This window comes from Oryx dammah, unplaced genomic scaffold (assembly GCF_014754425.2).
Source record: "Oryx dammah isolate SB20612 unplaced genomic scaffold, SCBI_Odam_1.1 HiC_scaffold_18, whole genome shotgun sequence".
Taxonomy (NCBI): Eukaryota; Metazoa; Chordata; class Mammalia; order Artiodactyla; family Bovidae; genus Oryx; species Oryx dammah.
Genome location: NW_024070202.1, coordinates 48232203 through 48250436, shown reverse-complemented (window position 1 = coordinate 48250436; position 18234 = coordinate 48232203). Strand labels below are relative to the sequence as shown.

The 18234-nt window shown below is 40.2% G+C and overlaps 1 protein-coding gene and 1 pseudogene across 1 annotated transcript; one reads left to right on the top strand and one right to left on the bottom strand.

The window, feature by feature from the left end:
* Positions 1 to 2371: 2371 nt before the first annotated feature.
* Positions 2372 to 6766, top strand: CCDC71L (coiled-coil domain containing 71 like). Its single transcript, XM_040260831.1, has one exon. It carries the CDS (start codon positions 2646 to 2648, stop codon positions 3345 to 3347), a length of 702 nt encoding a protein of 233 aa, XP_040116765.1. The 5' UTR covers positions 2372 to 2645; the 3' UTR covers positions 3348 to 6766.
* A 10205-nt stretch (positions 6767 to 16971) lies between these two features.
* Positions 16972 to 17373, bottom strand: LOC120878185 (annotated as a pseudogene).
* Between the last annotated feature and the right edge of the window lie 861 nt (positions 17374 to 18234).

Sequence of the window (18234 nt, the reverse complement as noted above, 5' to 3'; positions counted from 1 at the left end):
GACTATTTAAGCTAATCAAAAGGTGGAGGCAGGAAGAAATGTAAAAATAAGAAACAGAGAAATCAAACAATGCCAAATTTAAAATTATACAATTTGACATGATGTTAATTCCTAAAAATATTTCATAAATATATTTTTTGGTTTAAGTAAATTAAATGAGTATGTATTATAAAACGAACTTTTGAATGCTCTGCAATTTTTTGAGACCTATGTTTCCTTAGTATGAGAATAGTCTTATAAGATTTATCCTTTCAATCGAAATCAATTCTGTAAGTTTGTATAAATGTCTGGTATATTTATGTAGCAAACGACCCTAAGCGTTTCCATACTTGAGAACCCTAAGTACTTAAAACAGGATTAACATGAGAGGGAAGAAATATCAAGACAAGAAGCTAGGAGTATATAAATCCTTATTTTTCTTTCACTATGAAGTCCCTTTACCATTCTGCTGGCTTACTCTATGAGATTTTCTATGTCTGTCTTGCAGGGGCATTCCATTGGAAGTTACACAAATTTCACATTAGTATGTGTTCCCAAAATTACCAACAGAACTAATTGTGATGTAAAGAGTTGTAATATCATTTCTTTATAAGGACTTAGGAAGCTGATAATTGGCTCCATAATCTTGATCTGAGATCAGGATATGCTTTTCTAGGAAACTGATTGTCTCTCCAGAAAGTTACCATGATTTAGGTAGGTTGAGAACTGGTCCTCTGGTAGGAAGCTTGGTTTTTGCATAAACCCAGTGCATGGACTAGATGCTGTGGTACAGAGAAGCAACTTTCAAAATATTTTTATTTTTTATTGAAATTAAACAAAATCTGGTTCGAAGAAAATATAATCTGTAAGTCCAGTATACTGGACAGGTTAAAAACTGCTCAATTCTGGGAGGAGCCGGAAGTGGAATCAGGTGAACAGCCTGTTCCTTGGTCACTCCACTCTTACATAAAGCATTTTCTATTGAATCTCTTTGAGTCTGAGCAGTACAATTTGTAAAATCTCTTTTGAAAAATAAAGATCACTAAGATTAGGAATCCAAAGACCTAAACTATAGTCCTATTCCTACAATCAAGAAGCCTTATTACCTAATCTCTGTGGATCCAAATTTCCTCATCCATGAAATAAGGAGATTGAACTAGGTGTCTTTTAGCTCAAATATTCGAGGGAACCAATAGCAGCTATGTGTGAATCACAAAACTCTGCTCTATCATTTCTATTGCAAAATAAAGTGCTCACTCAGGGGTAAAATTTGCATGTCTACCTCACAGTTCTAACTCTTAGGAGTGGTTTTTTTTTTTTTTTTTTTTAACCTTAAAAATTTAATGGAGTTAAGAGAAACCTGAAATGTAAAATGTGAAATTGTCCTGTTCTTAGCAATTTGAATATATGTTTCTCACATCATTATGTTTTTCATTGGTTCCCTCAATAGAAATAGAGTGCCCACTGTCTGACAGGTGCTGAACCAAGTATTGAGGCTGGAAAAGATGACAGAAGACAGTGCATTACTCTATAAACATTCAATCCCCTCCTCTCAATACAAAAGGCGATGGGGTCTTAACAACCTGTTCTTTTCAATAGAAGCCTTTTGATTGTGAAACTGCAACCTTTCTCTGCGCTAGAGATGGTACTGCAAAGGAACATACTAAAACTAAATGAAAGGTGAAGTGCACTCATTTAAAACCAACTGTATATTTAAAAATTATATTTTCTGTAAGGAGAATGGCTTTGTTGTAATTGATCTTTGATCAACTTGAGCAAAGTTCTATGGGTATAACAGGCTTTACTTTCCTGATAAGCAGAGCATCTTTTAAATGCGAAGATGGTTCCATTGTCTAGGAGGAGACTTCGCCACTGACAAGAGTCCATATTATCTGAAAGATTCTGGATTACTAGCGTTGCTTGACAAGGATTGGGGTCAAAGTGGGTAACAGTTGGATGAAGATGCAAAAGAGGCCTCTGAAGGTTCAGAAGAGAATTGTGGAAGGCCCATTCCCTCTAGACTTACACCCAATTTCCCCGTCTGTGATACAAACTACAGCCTTTGGGTAGGTCTCCCTTTGTTATTCAGACTGGTAGACCTCCCAGCTCAATCCATAAATGCACATCCACTCCTTCCGAGAGTAGAGTGACTCCCCCCAAAGTGGAGCTGATGTCCTCTCTAGACAAGGCACCTTCCTCATATACCTACCCAACTGTTGACTCGTGTCCAAGAGCCACCATCACCCACCCCAGCACCATCTTCCAGGAACTGGCCTCTCCCCCATTAGTCCCCGCCCTCTTCTGAGAGCACCCAATGGGTGGAGTCGGGGCTGCAGTAGGAGGGGCCAAAGGCGGGCACATTTAAAGAAAGGCAGAGGGCGAAAGGAGGCAAGAGAGGAGAAGAAAGAGAAACCAGGGGGGCGAGGCGCCGTCCAATGACAAAGCCCAGGGGTGGGCGCCGGCCGCCATCTTGTACCGGGCGGCAGGATCTTCACCCGCGTCCTCCGCCCTCGGAGGGGGAGGGGCAGCGGCGGCGGAGGCGAGAAAAGTAGCGAGAGACGCGCCGGGCGGGAGGTGCCAGCAGCGGCCGGCGCCGCGGAGCCAAACACCGGCGGGGACGGCGGCGGCGGGACCCGGCGAGCGCGGGCGGCCCCGAGCGGCCTCCGATGCGGCGCAGCGTGAAGAGGCGGCGGCGCCGGCCCCCGGCGGCCCCGGCCGCGGCCGCCCGGGGCGGCGGCTTTAGGCTGGGAGGAGGGGCCGGTCTGGAGGCGAGGGAGGAGAAGGTGGTGTACTCGCGGTCGCAACTGTCGCTGGCCGACAGCACCAAGGCACTGGGCGACGCCTTCAAGCTGTTCATGCCCCGCAGCACGGAGTTCATGAGCTCGGACGCGGAGCTCTGGAGCTTCCTCTGCAGCCTCAAGCACCAGTTCTCCCCGCACATCCTGCGCAGCAAGGACGTCTACGGCTACTCCTCTTGCCGGGCACTCGTCCCCGAGCCCCCGGGGGGCCCCGCCGCCCGCGGCCCGACGCGCAGGCCGGCCCCGAGCGCGGCGGCCAGGAGGAGGCGCCGCGGAGCCCGGGCGCCAGCCGCCCGCCGGAGGAAGCTGCCGCCGCCCCCGCCACCGGTCCCCGAGGAGAGCTGCCCCGTCAAGCCCGCGGACCCGGAACCCTGCTTCGGGGGCCGCACCCTGGAGGAGATCTGGAGGGCGGCCACCCCGACGCTGACCACCTTCCCCACCATCCGCGTCGGCGGCGACGTGTGGAGCGAGCGCAGCCTGGCGGCGGCACGGCGTAGAGCGCGCCAAATCCTGCGAGTGAACCTGGAACCCGTGGTGAGGCTCCGCCGCTTCCCGGTGCCCCGGGCATGACGCGCGGACCGCGTCACCCTCCCAGACGGGGACGGAGCTCCCGCCCGGAGGGATGGACAAGTGTCAGTCGAGTGTTTACAGATCCGGCCAGGACCCCGTCCCCTTACGCACTTTACGGGCGAAGAAGTCACCGGATGGTGTTCCCGGGCCCGCGGCACCGCCGTCTGGAACTCCGGGGCAGGTGCGCCCTCCACCCCCTCCCAGTGCGGGGCAGCAGAGGAGACCGCGGGACCCGCGGGGGAGGGCCGTTTGCTTCCGTACCCGGGACTGAGACGTCTCCAGGACTGAAGGGGCAGATCCGTTTTCTCCCTTTGGACTCTACCTCACTGGTCTGGAAGTCCTCCGAAGAAGTCGTTATTTTTTCCAAAGGAATTTGGTTTCGTGCTTGTGTAATAAAGCCAGAATCTACTTGCTTTTCACCCCGCTCTATCCCGGCCTCCTTCCCACCCCTTACCCCCATTTTTTTCTTTTCAACTGCCACCCCTCTTTCTGGACGATAGATCGAACCTGTTTTGTGCTGTTGTTGCACCCGTTTGTGCTCAGGGTATTCTGAATCCCACTCGTTTCCTAATTTTAACCGGATTCCAAAGCTTTGACCAAGGATATTTTTCAAACTTATGACTTAATGTTAAGAGTGCAAGGATTTGTATGATTTGAATGCCATGGGCTCAGTGATTACAAACAAAGAGATGCAAAGTACAACTATTTCAACATTTTTGAAGTGTTTCTAAAGATTTTATATTGAGATTTAATGTTTATATATACTGAGCTCCTAAAGAAAATGGTAGAAACTCATATAAAGTTCTGTTTAGGAAAAGTTGATTTGTTAAATTCTTTTTGATTAAATAAAAATTAAAGTACGTTGAAACCACATGGCTTGTGATAAAGAAAAAAATGCGTTACAAAGAACTGGTGTTGGTTAAAGAGATGGATGGAATCCTATTGGAAATGGTTTGGCCTCTTTGTACTGGTCTAACATACAAATCCAGGAGAAGTTCAAAGGTAACCTATTTTAAATTGGGAGCCACGTAGGAGAAATGAATGTGTGTAAACCTGGTGATTAAAATGGTAAACAGAATACCCATTAGAGTTCTCAGAACTATTAGCTCTTTAGAGGGGTGGGGGCATTTCTTGGTATCAAATAACTTGTTGAAATTACTCTGGGCAAAATAGATCTTTCTCTACTTTGTGCTGAATAGCAGAAAGTGCCCCGACTAATACCCATCACCTTTATAGACATCGTGACATTTGTCTTTTTTCCTCCACGAGTATCCTTTTTTATCTTAATTCCATTCATAATTATGTTTGCAGTTACCTGTCTTTGTTGACAGCTGAAGACCACAGGAATCCAACGGGCGATTCACACTGAGTACTGACCCTTCTTATACACTTTTATAATAGCGTTTATACCATATGGCCCAGAGTGGAATTCTTGATTATCCAAGTGCCTTTGGTCATTGGTGGCAGCAAGACTTAATGGTTTTTAGCCAGTGGTGCCACAGCCAGATTTTACTGCAATATCTAAAGGGTCAAGTGGTTTTTGTACCACAGTTTTTCAAATTTAAGTAGTCTGCCATGAAACTGCTTACACTGGCTGGAACTTAACATAGGAAGTCCTCAATATTAAGATTTCTCTCTGCTTGGCAGCTTCTTAGGAGAATAGTAAGAGTTGCAGTTTCGACTCTTGTGTTCTTAGATTTCAAATGGCATAGCTTTCTGAATTGAATTTTTCAAGTTTAATAGTACATAAGTAGGAGTTTTGTGACTTTAATTTCAGTGTTCTTGTTTTGTAAAAAAGAAATATATATATATATTATATATACATGACTTGATGCCAGTTTCCCAGTATGCCTCATATTCTCTTATTCACTACTCAATAATAATGCGTTGTAACAAACACTGTCACATGAGTAAATAAAAATGAATCATTACTTAGATGATGGAGAGTGTTACATTTGATCTCTGTGATCGGAAGCTTATATATATTCTTTTGGTTGTTAGCTTCCATTGGCAGTTGTATTGCAGATACATAGGGTTTTCTCCCTTCTCTCACTCCCAAATTGTTCATTTTTTTAGTTAGCCCCTAAAAAAAACTATGTATTGGTACCACTTACTATTGTATATAGTTTTATAATAATTAAAAAAATAAATTCAATGGCCATATTAGAATGTAATTTAAACATACAGCTTATCCAGATAGTTTCCCAGAGGGTTTTGAAATTAAACTTAGCTGGGAGGATAACTGCTCAGCACAAAACTGAAACAACCATTGACATCATGCATTTATTTTAACTGAGATTCTTAACATTTTTCCCTCATGCCTTGTTACTTTAGTGCACTTGAACTAGCATAAATGCTTCTTTGAATTATCTGGGCTGTCTGATTTGGATCTGATTGCCCATCTTGAATTCAATATGTTATTTATCTGGTCTGTTTAAAAATCATACCATTTCTAGTTTGTGAAATAGGTGTCAAAAAAGTCTTTATTTTTGCCAAGTGTTCTTTAGCAAAGCCTATGTTACAACTCCTAAAATGTGAAGAAACAACTAATATAGTTGGCTAGTATATTAATAGGAAAGTGAAAGTATTTTGTGGTTACATTGGGCAGAATACGAAAAGAAACTTGGCAAGGTGGCCTTTATGGTGAGACATCCACTTTCTGTCCTCTAAGTCTGTAGTTTAGCATGTATATAGTTTTTTAAAAGATATCTCATTCATTCTCTTATAAGATTGTCTTATATCTCATATGGCACAAGTAGAGGGAGAAGCTAGGAGGAAGTTGATCACCTCGCTATGCTTTTATTTCATTTTTAACTCTTGAGTGCCTAAATGTGGTGACTGTCACCTCAGCTAACCTTTGAATCTTCCTGATGTCATTTTTATCTTCCCTGTCAACCAACAACTTAATTTTCCTTCCTGAAACCAGTAATGTCATGATTGTTAAGGGCAAGCTCTGTTGTTGATAGTGCAAAGTGTCGCTGTTGTGGTGCGTATTTATTTTGTCAAAGTTTGAGTACCCTGTTGGACTTGTATAACTAAGCTGGTGGCTGACACCTATTGATTTGCTCCACGCAAATGATAGTACTATAAAATTCTTCAATAAAGAAACATTGAAATTATTTGAATACAAAAAACATGAGCAATTCTGAACTCAAAGCCTTTTGTTGTTTTTAGGGTTGCCACAGCATTCTTTAAATTGGTGGTTTTTAGTGGATTTATAATATTTACTTTACTGGTGTGTTTCAAATATTTTTTGATGGCCTGTTATGTCTTAAGTACTTTAGAAGACAATTGTTTGTTAATGGAACTAAATTGTTTCCGTGGACAGTTTGATGTGCATATGATTAAGATTTACAATCTGGTTGTACTCTGCTTTTTAACTTATTAACTGTAAATAAATTTTAGAGAATACACGGTGACTGATTTTTCTAATGATGTTGAAAGTTTTTGAAATGGGATTTTATGTTTTTATGTGAGTTGGAAAGCATCTTGGGATCAATTTTTACTTTTTTTGATGAACTTGAGACTCCTACCAGTCTTGAGATCTGTGTTTTGTGCTTGAGATCTGTGTTTTGTGCTGTCTTGAGGCTCTTTTTGACATCACCTCTTAGATGATCTAGTGAATGTCCAGAATAGTATTTCATGGCCAATCTTGTCATTACCAAAATTTGCCAGCAAAAAAAAAAAAAAAGACTTTAAAGATGCATCAAAATTCAGTTTTGAACCCTGGCCCCAAATCTTCCTGTGGTGGTGATAAAAAGTCTAAATAAAGCTCACATTGTACATGGTAAGAGAGAATGTCCAAGTGTCTCCTTGTGAGTAGCAGCAGTAAATGCTGTTCCACAGAATGAATAAAGCCAGAATTTTCATTAGTCTAGAAGGTAGGAGTGGAGTATTACCAAAGGCAGGATTCATAGTACTACTGTGTAGCCTGAAGTTCCTGTCAACAATTAGAAGCAGCACAGTGTAGTAAACTGAATCCCAGTGCCTGGAGTGGAATTATGGTTTCACCTCGCATAATTAGAACTTGAGATAAGTTATGTAAACTATCCATGCTTTAGCTTCCTCAAGTATCATATGTGGTTAGTTTAAAAAAAGGGGGATATTAATGGTGGGCACATAGGAAATTCTTCATAAATGCTATTAATTGGAGATACCTGTGCTGAGAATATAAATGCTGAGAATGATTGATCTCCTGGGAATTTAGCACCCCAAGAGTAGAGTGTGGTCTGGGAAAGCTAAAAGATGGATAGAGATGATAATTTGTGGGTGAATTAAATTGAAGACAAGAATCTCGAAATATCTTTAGCCTGCTGACAAACTATAAAGCAAGAGTTTGGATTAAGTTGACTTATTGGGTTGACCAAAAAATTGGTTCAGGATTTTTTCTGTAAGATGTGGAAAACCCTGAATGAGCTTTTTGGCCAACCCAATACAAAACAGATTTTACTGTTGGAGTTTCTTAGGCTCTCTTAAAATTTGGGGAGTCTTCTTTAATCATCATGATATCTCTGAAAGATAATTCAGATGCACTGTTACATGTTTTAAACTATCTGAGAATTTATAAAAGTAATAGATTAACGTTGTTGATCTTAGAACTTGGCAGATTTCCGCTCTAAGTTTTCCCTTGGCATAAGTTCAGGAAGGGTTGCTTAAGAACCGTGTTACTTTGCATGTACAGAACTAAATTAGAATAAACTCCTGTGAAGTTTATAGTTCGGTTGTTCAAGGAGACAAATGAGTATGATATGTTTGAACAGCAAAAAATTATTACTGAAAGTAAAAAAATCATGTTTGAAATATTGACTCATTTGCAGACTTGGGGTCTACAGCCTGTAGTTTAGTTATAGTTCTTTTTCTTGTTGTTTAGTCACTAAGTCCAGTCTGACCCTTTGCAACCCCATGGACTGTAGCCCATCAGGCTCCTAGGTTCAAGGGGTTTCCCAGGCAAGAATACTAGACTGGGTCGCCATTTCCTTGCCCCAGGAATCGTCCCAACCCAGGGATCAAACCCAGGTCTCTTGCACTGTGGGCGAATTCTTTACTGACTGAGCCACAAGGGTAGACATAATTCCTCATCGCGCAAAGAATAACAGAGCATATTTTAACTTGTGAGAAAGCTGAGGCTTCAGTATCTGAAGCTGACACAAAGAACTGTGTTAGGTGGAAGTTATCTAGTAGTAAGAAGCTCAAAACAGAGCCTGATTGCTGATTTAAGAGCAATGACTTCTCACTGTCTTGGTAAATGTCATGCTAAACCATGATCTGAAACATGATAAACATATCCAGAAACCAACTGGAGGGTAATGATAATAACAACAGCAAACACTATGGTTGACCCAGCAAATTTGAATAAATATTCTGTTGGACTCAAAAGTGGACTTCTGCTTCTGAAAGTATTCATAGAAATGTTACACTGAGATTCTTACAAAAAGTAACTTTTATATACACACACACAAACACACACACACACATATATATATATCTGCCAGGATTTTTAAAGTACATATTATTTGTTTAAATGTTTAGTGGCAAGAATTTAGAAAAAAAGAGTGTGGCTTAGGGTTCAAAACTCCCAGATTAAAGTATTGAAGCATAATACACATACTAAAAAGTGGATGTATGAAAAATGTGAGCTCAGCTTGATACAGTTTCGTAAATTCAGTATATTCGGAGAACCAGCACTCAGACTGAAAAAACAAAATCTAGCCAGTACCGTCAGGGGATTCTCCTATGCCCCTTTAAATCACTCACCATCTCCCCTCCAAGAGAATCTTTATGTTGACATCTTACTGCATAGACAACTTTACCTGTTTTTGGACTTTATATACATGGAATTATGTGTTATATGCCTAGCTTCTTTCACTGAAAATTATTTGTGAGATTCCTTCATATTATTGCATGTAGTTCTTAATTATTTATTCTCATTGGTGTGTAAAATTACACTGTGAATATTCTACAAAGTTTTTACAACTCTTGATGGGCATTTAGGTAGATTTCAATTTAGGGCAATTATGAATAAAGCTTCAGTGCATGTAAGAGAACATGACCTTTGGTGAATTTTTTTTTTTCAATATTTGTCTTGGAGTGAGGCTTCCCAGGTGACTCAGTGGAAGAGAATCTGCCTGCCAATGCAGGAGACGCGGGACGCAGTTTCGATCCCGGGCTCGGGAAGGTCCCCTGGAGGAGGAAATAGCAACCCACTCCAGTGTTCTTGTCTGGGAATCCCATGGACAGAGGAGCCTGGTGGGCTGCAGTCCTTAGGGTTGCAAAGAGCTGGATACAACTTAGCGACTAAGTATACATGGATGCCCTACGAGTGAATTTGCTGGGTCACCTGCTGTGCAAATAATCAGTTTTGGTAGAGGCCGCCAGTTTTCTAAAGTTGTTGTTCATCACTCAGTCGTGTCCAACTCTTTGGGACCTCATGGACTGCAGCACGCCAGGCCTCCCTGTCCTTCATCATCTCCTGGAGGCTGCTCAAACTCATGTCCATTGAGTCGGTGATGCCATCCAAGCATCTCATTCTTTGTCGTCCCCTTCTCCTGCCTTCGATCTTTCCCAGCATCAGGGTCTTTTCAAATGAGTCAGCTCTTCACATCAGGTGGCCGAAGTATTCTAAAGTGATTATACCAATTTACACAAACTTTCATAGTAGTATGTGGGTGTCGTCACATCCTTGCCTACACTTGGTATCTTTAGTCTTTTTCATTGTAGCCATCCTGGTGGGTAAACACATGTTTTAAAAAATTAAAAGCATTTTAATCCAAGTGATGTGTCAGTTCAGTTCAGTTCAGTCGCTCAGTCGTGTCCGACTCTTTGCGACCCCATGAATCGCAGCACGCCAGGCCTCCCTGTCCATCACCATCTCCCGGAGTTCACTCAGACTCACGTCCATCTAGTCAGTGCTGCCATCCAGCCATCTCATCCTCTGTCGTCCCCTTCTCCTCCTGCCCCCAATCCCTCCCAGCATCAGAGTCTTTTCCAGTGAGTCAACTCTTCACATGAGGTGGCCAAAGTACTGGAGTTTCAGCTTCAGCATCATTCCCTCCAAAGAAATCCCAGGGTTGATCTCCTTTAGAATGGACTGGTTGGGTCTCCTTGCAGTCCAAAGGACTCTCAAGAGTCTTCTTGTACATAATTAAAAAAAAAAAAAAAAACCTAAAAAGCACACGAGGACTAACAATTATAAAGCCCCACCTTACCCACAAACACTCCTTTCCTAGACTTTTTTTTTAAGTCAAGGGTTTTGTAGAATTGGCTATTTTTTTTAGGACAGTTTTAGGTTTACAGGCAAATTCCATAGAAAGTACAGAATTTTGTGCCACTCTCAGTTTCTACAGTTATTAATATCTTGCATTAATAGGAATACATTTATTATAATTGATAGAGGACTCATTTTTTTAATTAAAATTTTTTCTTCTAGTTTTATTGAGATGTAATTGACCTACAGATGTAATTGACCTATATGTTTAGGGGGTTTCTCTGATAGCTCAGTTGATAAAGAATCCACCTGCAAGGCAGGAGACCCCAGTTCAATTCCTGGGTTGGGAAGATCTGCTGGAGAAAGGATAGGCTACCCACTCCAGTATTCTTGGGCTTCCCTTGTGGCTCAGCTCATAAAGAATCTGCCTGCAATGCAGGAGACCTGGGTTCAATCCCTGGGTTGGGAAGATCCCCTGGGGAAGGGAAAGGCTACTCACTCCAGTATTCTGGCCTGGAGAATTCCATGGACCGTATAGTCCATGGAGTCGCAAAGAGTCGGACATGACTGAGTGACTTTCACTTTCACACTGTACAAGTTTAAGGTGTACAGCAGAATTATTTGACTTACATACATCATGAAATGATTATCACAGTAAGCTTAGTGAACTTCATAAGTTTATGCATCATCTTATAGAGAAACAAAATTAAAAGAATCGAAAAAACTATTTTTCCTTGTGATGATAACTCTTAGAATTTACTCTCTCAATAACTTTGATCTATAATATGCTGCTGCTGCTGCTACTAAGTTGCTTCAGTCGTGTCCGACTCTGTGCAACCCCACAGATAGCAGCCCACCAGGCTCCGCCATCCCTGGGATTCTCCAGGCAAAAACACTGGAATGGGTTGCCATTTCCTTCTCCAATGCATGAAAGTGAAAAGTGAAAGTGAAGTTGCTCAGTCGTGTCCGACTCTTCCCGACCCCATGGACTGCAGCCTACCAGGCTCCTCCGTCCATGGGGTTTTCCAGGCAAGAGTACTGGAGTGGGTGATATATAATATAGAGCAGTGTTAATTATACTTATCACAGTGTACATTACATCCTGAGTAACTTATAACTTATAATTAGAAGTTTGTAGATTTTGACTGCCTTTATCCAGTTCTGGCTTCCCCCAGGCTACCTCCTGTAACCACAAACCTGATCTTTTTTTTCTATCAATTTGTTTATTTTTGCAATATAGTTGACCTATACTATGTTAGTTCCTATTACTCAACAGTGATTTAATATTTCTATACATTTAAAAATGATCACCATGATAAATCTAATAACCATCTTTCACCATATAAACGTAATTATTGACTCTATTTGCCACACTGTACACTTCATACCTGTGACTTGTTTTACAACTGGAAACTTGTATATCTTAATCTTCCTTACCTTTTTCTCTCCTTCCCTCACCTCCCACCCTCTGGCAGCTACTTGTTCTCTGTGTCTATAAATCTCTTTCTGCTTTGTTATGTTGATTTATTTGTTTTACTTTTTAGATTTCACAGATAAGCAAAATTGTTTTTGTCTTCCTTTTTAATTCACTTCACTTAGCATAATATCTTCTAGGGTATGTTGCAACAAAAGAAAAGATTATTTTTTATAGCTGACTAATATTTGATCATATGTACACCATAACCTACTTTATGCAATCCTCTATTGATGGACACTTAGGCTACTGCCATATCTTGACTATTGTAAATAATGCAACAATGAATATAGGGATACATATATCTTTTTTAGTTAATATTTTTGCTTTCTTTGGATTAATACTAGAGAGTAGAATTGCTGGATCATGTAGTAATTCTGGTTTTAATTTTTTGAGGAGTATCTATATTGTTTTCCATAGCAGCTGCACCATTATATTGCCAGTAACAGTATACCAGGATTCCTTTTTCTCCATATCATCACCAACACTTGTTCTTTTTTATCTTTATTGATAATAGTCATTCTGACAATTGTAAGGTGATAGCTCATTGTGGTTTTGGTTTACTTGTCTTTGATGATGAGTCATATTGAGCATCATTCCATGTGCCTGTTGGCCATCTGTGTGTTTTGGGAAAATGTGTCGTTTCTCTGCCTATTTTAAATTATTTTTTAATGTTGAGTTGCATAAACTCTTTATATATTTGGTATATTGATTCCTCATTATATATAGTTTGCAAATATCTTCTCCCATTCAGTAAGCAGCCTTCTCCTTTTGTTGATAGATCATGGCATTCGGTCCCATCACTTCATGGTAAATAGATGGGGAAACAGTGGAAATAGTGGTAGACTTTATTTTTCTGGGCTCCAAAATCACTGTAAATGGTGATTACAGCCATGAAATTGAAAGACACTTACTCCTTGGAAAGAAAGTTATGACCAACCTAGACAGCATATTGAAAAGCAGAGATGTTACTTTGTCAACAAAGGTCCATCTAGTCAAGGTTATGGTTTTTCCAGTGGTCATGTATGGATGTGAGAGTTGGACTATAAGGAAAGCTGAGCACCGAAGAATTGATGCTTTTGAACTGTGGTGTTGGAGAAGACTCTTGAGAGTCCCTTGGAGTGCAAGGAGATCCAATCAGTCCATCCTAAAGGAAATCAGCCCTGAATATTCATTGGAAGGACTGATGCTAAAGCTGAAACTCCAATACTTTGGCTACCTGATGCGAAGAACTGACTCATTTAAAAAGACCCAGATGTTGGGAAAGATTGGGGGCAGGAGGGGAAGGGGATGACAGAGAATGAGATGGTTGGATGGCATCACTGACTCAATGGACATGGGTTTGGGTGAAGTCCGGGAGTTGGTGGTGGACAGGGAGGCCTGGTGTGCTGCAGTTGGTTCATGGGGTCACAAAGAGTCAGATATGACTGAGTGACTGAACTGAACTTACTGATTCACTGTGCAAGATCTTTTTAGTTTGATGTAGTCCCATTTGTTATTTTGCTTTTGTTGCCCTTGCCTTAGGAGACATATTCAAAAAATATTACTAAGACTGATGTCGAAGAGCATACTACCTGTGTTTTCTTCCATAAATTTTATGGCTTCAGGCCTTGCATTTAAATCTTTAAATCATTTGAATTAATTTTGTATATGATGTGAGAAATGGTCTAGTTTGACTCTTTCTTGTATATGTCTAGTTTTTCCAACAGCATTTATTAAAGAAGCTACCTTTACCTGATTGTATTTTTTTGCCTTTGTCGTAGATTAACTGCCCATTTAAGTGTGGGTTCATTTCTGCACTCTTTATTTTGTTCCATAGAGCTGTGTGTCTGCTTTATTGTTTGGTTTTGTTTTGTTTTTGCCAGTACCATATTGTTTGATTACTGTAGCTTTGTATTATAGTTCACAATCAGGGAGCATGATACCTCCAGCTTTGTTCTTCTTTCTCGAGATTGTTTTGATCATTCAGAGTCTTTTGTGTTTCCATACAAACTCTGTGAAATATGCCATTGGTATTAATATTTTGATAGGGATTCTATTGAATCTTTAGATTGCTTTGGATAGTATGGTCATTTTAACAATATTATTTTTCCAATCCATGAATACAGTAGATCCTCCTATCTGTACATCTTCAGTTTCTTTAACCAGTGTCTTATAGTTTTCTGAGTATAGCTGTTTTGCCTCCATAATTAGATTTATTCCTAGGTATTTTGTTCTTTTTGATGTGATTATAAATGGAATTATTTTCTTAATTTCTTTTTCTGATAGTTTGTTGTTAGTATATAGAAATGCAACACATTTAATGTATATTAATTTTGTATCCTGCAACTTTGCCAAATCCATTGATGAGCTCTATTAGTTTCTTGGTGGTGTCTTTAGGATTTTCTATGTTAAATATTATGTCATCTGCAAACAGTGACAGTTTTACTTCTTTCCAAGAAAAGGCAGAGGAACCAGAGATCAATTTGCCAACATCTGTTGGATCATAGATAAAGCAAGGGAATTCCAGAAAAACATTTATTTCTGTCTCATCAACTATGCTAAAGCCTTTCACTGTGTGGATCACAACAAACTGGAAAATTCTGAAAGAGATTGGAATACCAAACCACCTTACTTGCCTCCTGAGAAACCTGTATGCAGGTTAAGAAGCAATAGTTAGGACCAGACATGGAACAATTTGAATGATTCAAAACTGGGAAAGGAGTACATCAAGGCTGTATATTGTCACCCTGCTTATTTAACTCATATGCAGAGTATTTCATGTGAAATGCCAGGGTGGATGAATCCCAAGCTGGAATCAAGATTGCCGGGAGAAATATCAATAACCTCAGATATGCAGACAACACCACCCAAAGGCAGAAAGCAAAGAGGAACTAAAGAGCCTCTTGAATGTGAAAGAGAAGAGTGAAAAATCTGACTTAAAACTCAGCATTTAAAAAATGAAGATCATGGCATCCAGTCCCATCACCTCATGGCAAATAGATGGGGAAAAAAATGGAAACAGTGATAGATTTTATTTTCTTGGGCTCCAAAATCACTGTGGACAGTGACTGCAGCCATGAAATTAAAAGATGCTTGCTCCTTGGAAGAAAAGCTGTAATAAACCTAGACAGCGATATTAAAAAGCAGACATCACTTTGCCAACGAGAGTCAGTCTAGTCAAAGCTATGGTTTTTCCAGTAGTCATGTATGGTTGTGAGTGTCGGACCATAAAGAAGGCTGAAGGCCAAAGAACTGATGCTTTCAAAATGTGGTGCTGCAGAAGACTCTTGAGAGTCTCTTGAATAGCAAGGAGATCAAACCAGTCAATCCTAAAGGAAATCAGTCCTGAATATTCATAGGAAGGACTGATGCTGAAGTTAAAGCTCTAATACATTGGGCACCTGATGCAAAGAGCCAACTCATTGGAAAAGACCCTGATTCTGGGAAAGATTGAGGGCAGGAGGAGAAGCGGGCAGCAGAGGATGAGATGGTTGGATGGCATCATTGACTCAATGGACATGTGTTTGAGCAAACTCCAGGAGATAATGAAGGCCGTGGAGGCTTGGCTTGTTGCAGTCCATGGGGTCGGAAGGAGTCAGATACGACTTAACGGTGACATTGACATTTCAGAGGGCAGTTTGCTTTACTCCGTCCACTTATTCAAATGTTACTCTTATCCAGAAACATCACCACAGATGCACCAGAAATAATGTTTAACCAAATATCTGGGCCCTCTGTGGCCTAGCCAAGTTGAAACATAAAATTAACCATCACATTATGTAATTTTAAGCTAGGTACTTAAATCTCTTACATGTTCTATCCTTTTTTACTTCCTACATTGTAAGATGTCTCCTTTATCCTTTGTGCATTTTTTATTTCTCCTCCACCTAGTATCAGCTTTGTACTTCTTTCATTGTTGTTAGTATTTTATTCTTCCTTGCAATCAAGTCTTTTTTTTTTTAATTGTGCAGAGTTTAATTTTAAAAATTGAAAACCGAGAAATGGTTTCTGTTCTTATGACTGTGTAAATAGCATTCAAATCTTAGAATTACTAATCCATGTTTGCAACACTTGTACCTCTTGAATGAGAACATCCTTAGTGTCAAGGTGAAATGGATTCTTTTTCACTATATACTGTCAATGCTTTAAAACATGCCATATTTTCGTTGGTTCATTCAGACTAAGACCATCTTGTGGATATTTTTCTTTTTTTTGGCCCCCAAGCTTTTTTAAAAAGAAATTTTTCTATTATCTTGGTCTGTTTCAGTGTCTAAGGTCTGGATTGTACCAGTGAATGGATAATCTGGAGATGTCCCCACCCCCTATTTTCATAGAAGAATAGTACATTACACTCCAAGCGGCCCCCAGCCTCACTACTGTCATCAATAGGGCTTCAAAAGGGTATCTCTATGGCGTTTAATTCATGTCAGTGGTATAAACACCTTGCTTTCAGGTCGAATTTAGCAGATTTTGTTAGTAACTTTTCTTAAAGGTTACTGTTGAGCTTTTGCTTCATGTAAACCAGGACTAAAAACACCTCATGGGGCCACTACAAGTAAGCGAACTAAAAAGGAACTGTACATGTTTAATTCAATCTAAGACTATGAAATATATCATGTAAGTTTGTTAAAATGTGAAAAATAGCAGTTAACTTCTACATGCCAGTTTCTGGAAAACTGTTTATCTTAAAATCAACAAGACATGTATGTAAAAACATTAACATTAATACCCCCCAGTGTCCCAGCTATAGTTGGGATAGTCATTCCCAAGCCAGGTTGCGCTTCAAAAACACCTTAGAACACCTGCCTAGTTCCTGTCCAAATATTCAGAAACTCCAGGGACTGGGGAGAAGAGGTCCAAGCACAGTACTTAGGAAACTCTCCAGATGATCCTGTAACTGGAAACTGCTTAAAGATATGCAAGCCTTTATGTTGGAACTTGAAAAGGAAAATCAAGATGTGAAGGCAGTTCTATAACTTTATTCAACAATCACAGTTAATTCTTTTCCACATTAACTGTCTGTGGATTTTTGAAAGTGGTGACAGAGAGGTATGTAGGTAACCAACGTATAAAGCTTGTTTGGTCAGTCTTCATCCTCATTACTTTTTCTGGAAGACCACATGTGGTTACAGTATGGGACATTCCTTATTCCTTTGGCCCAGTAGAGCTTGGTATCAATGTGCACATCTGGAGTTCCTATCTCCTTCATGGCAAATTTCTGGATTCCTTTATGTGCCCAAGGGGCCTGCTTCTTGAACCCCACTCCATGGATGCACTTGTGAATTTTGGTTGTATATTCTCTAGTCACCACCTTGTTGATGGAGGACCAGCTTCTTCTTTTCACCGCCCTCCTTTGCAGGAGCCATCTTGCGGGGCCCTGGTTGGGCCCAGCAATTTTCCATCTTATGGATATATTTTTTTAAATTTTCCTTGATTTTCTAACTGCTCTTTGCTTCCTTGCACTCTTTTAATGTTCTCAGATCATGTTATCTATGAAGTCATCTTCTTTTCCTCCTAGAGTTGTCTCATTTCTTCTCTTCTCCTGCCCCAGTTTATTACACTGATGATGATAGTCCTGCTTCTTAGCTTTCATCCTGAAGATTTCCCTCGCTGCTGTCCTGATTTGATCCCATGTTTCATGGTAACATGACTACCTGGAAAGATAGGGAGTGTTTAAGATCATGGGCCCTAGAGTCAGACAGACTGCCCAGGCTTAGATCTTAGTTCTACAACTTACCAAAACATAGGTAACTTATTTGGCTCCTTTATAACTCAATCTCCTATTCTATAAGCTAGTAATAGTATATTCTTCATAGGATTGTCATGTGATTAAATAATAATACATGAACAAGACTCACCACAGTGCCTGGCATAAAATAAGCACTTAGTAACTGTTAGCTATTATTAATTATCTTCTGTATTTATTTCTCTTCTCTTCTATCTTTTGCTAGAGTACATCCTCAGTTGACTTCCTAATCATGAGTGAATACAAATATTCTGAGGTTTTGTGAATCTGAAATATCTTTATTCTGCTCTCACACTTAATCGACAGTTTTGACAAGTTTAGAATTCTAGGTTATGATGACTCATTGCCTACATAACCCCAGATTTTAACACTGTTGGAACTATTATACCTACTTTCTATAGTATTTCTGACTCATATTGTCACTTTTACCTTATTTTATTCTTTTGAAATGATTCACTATGTTCAACTCACACTCAAAGCA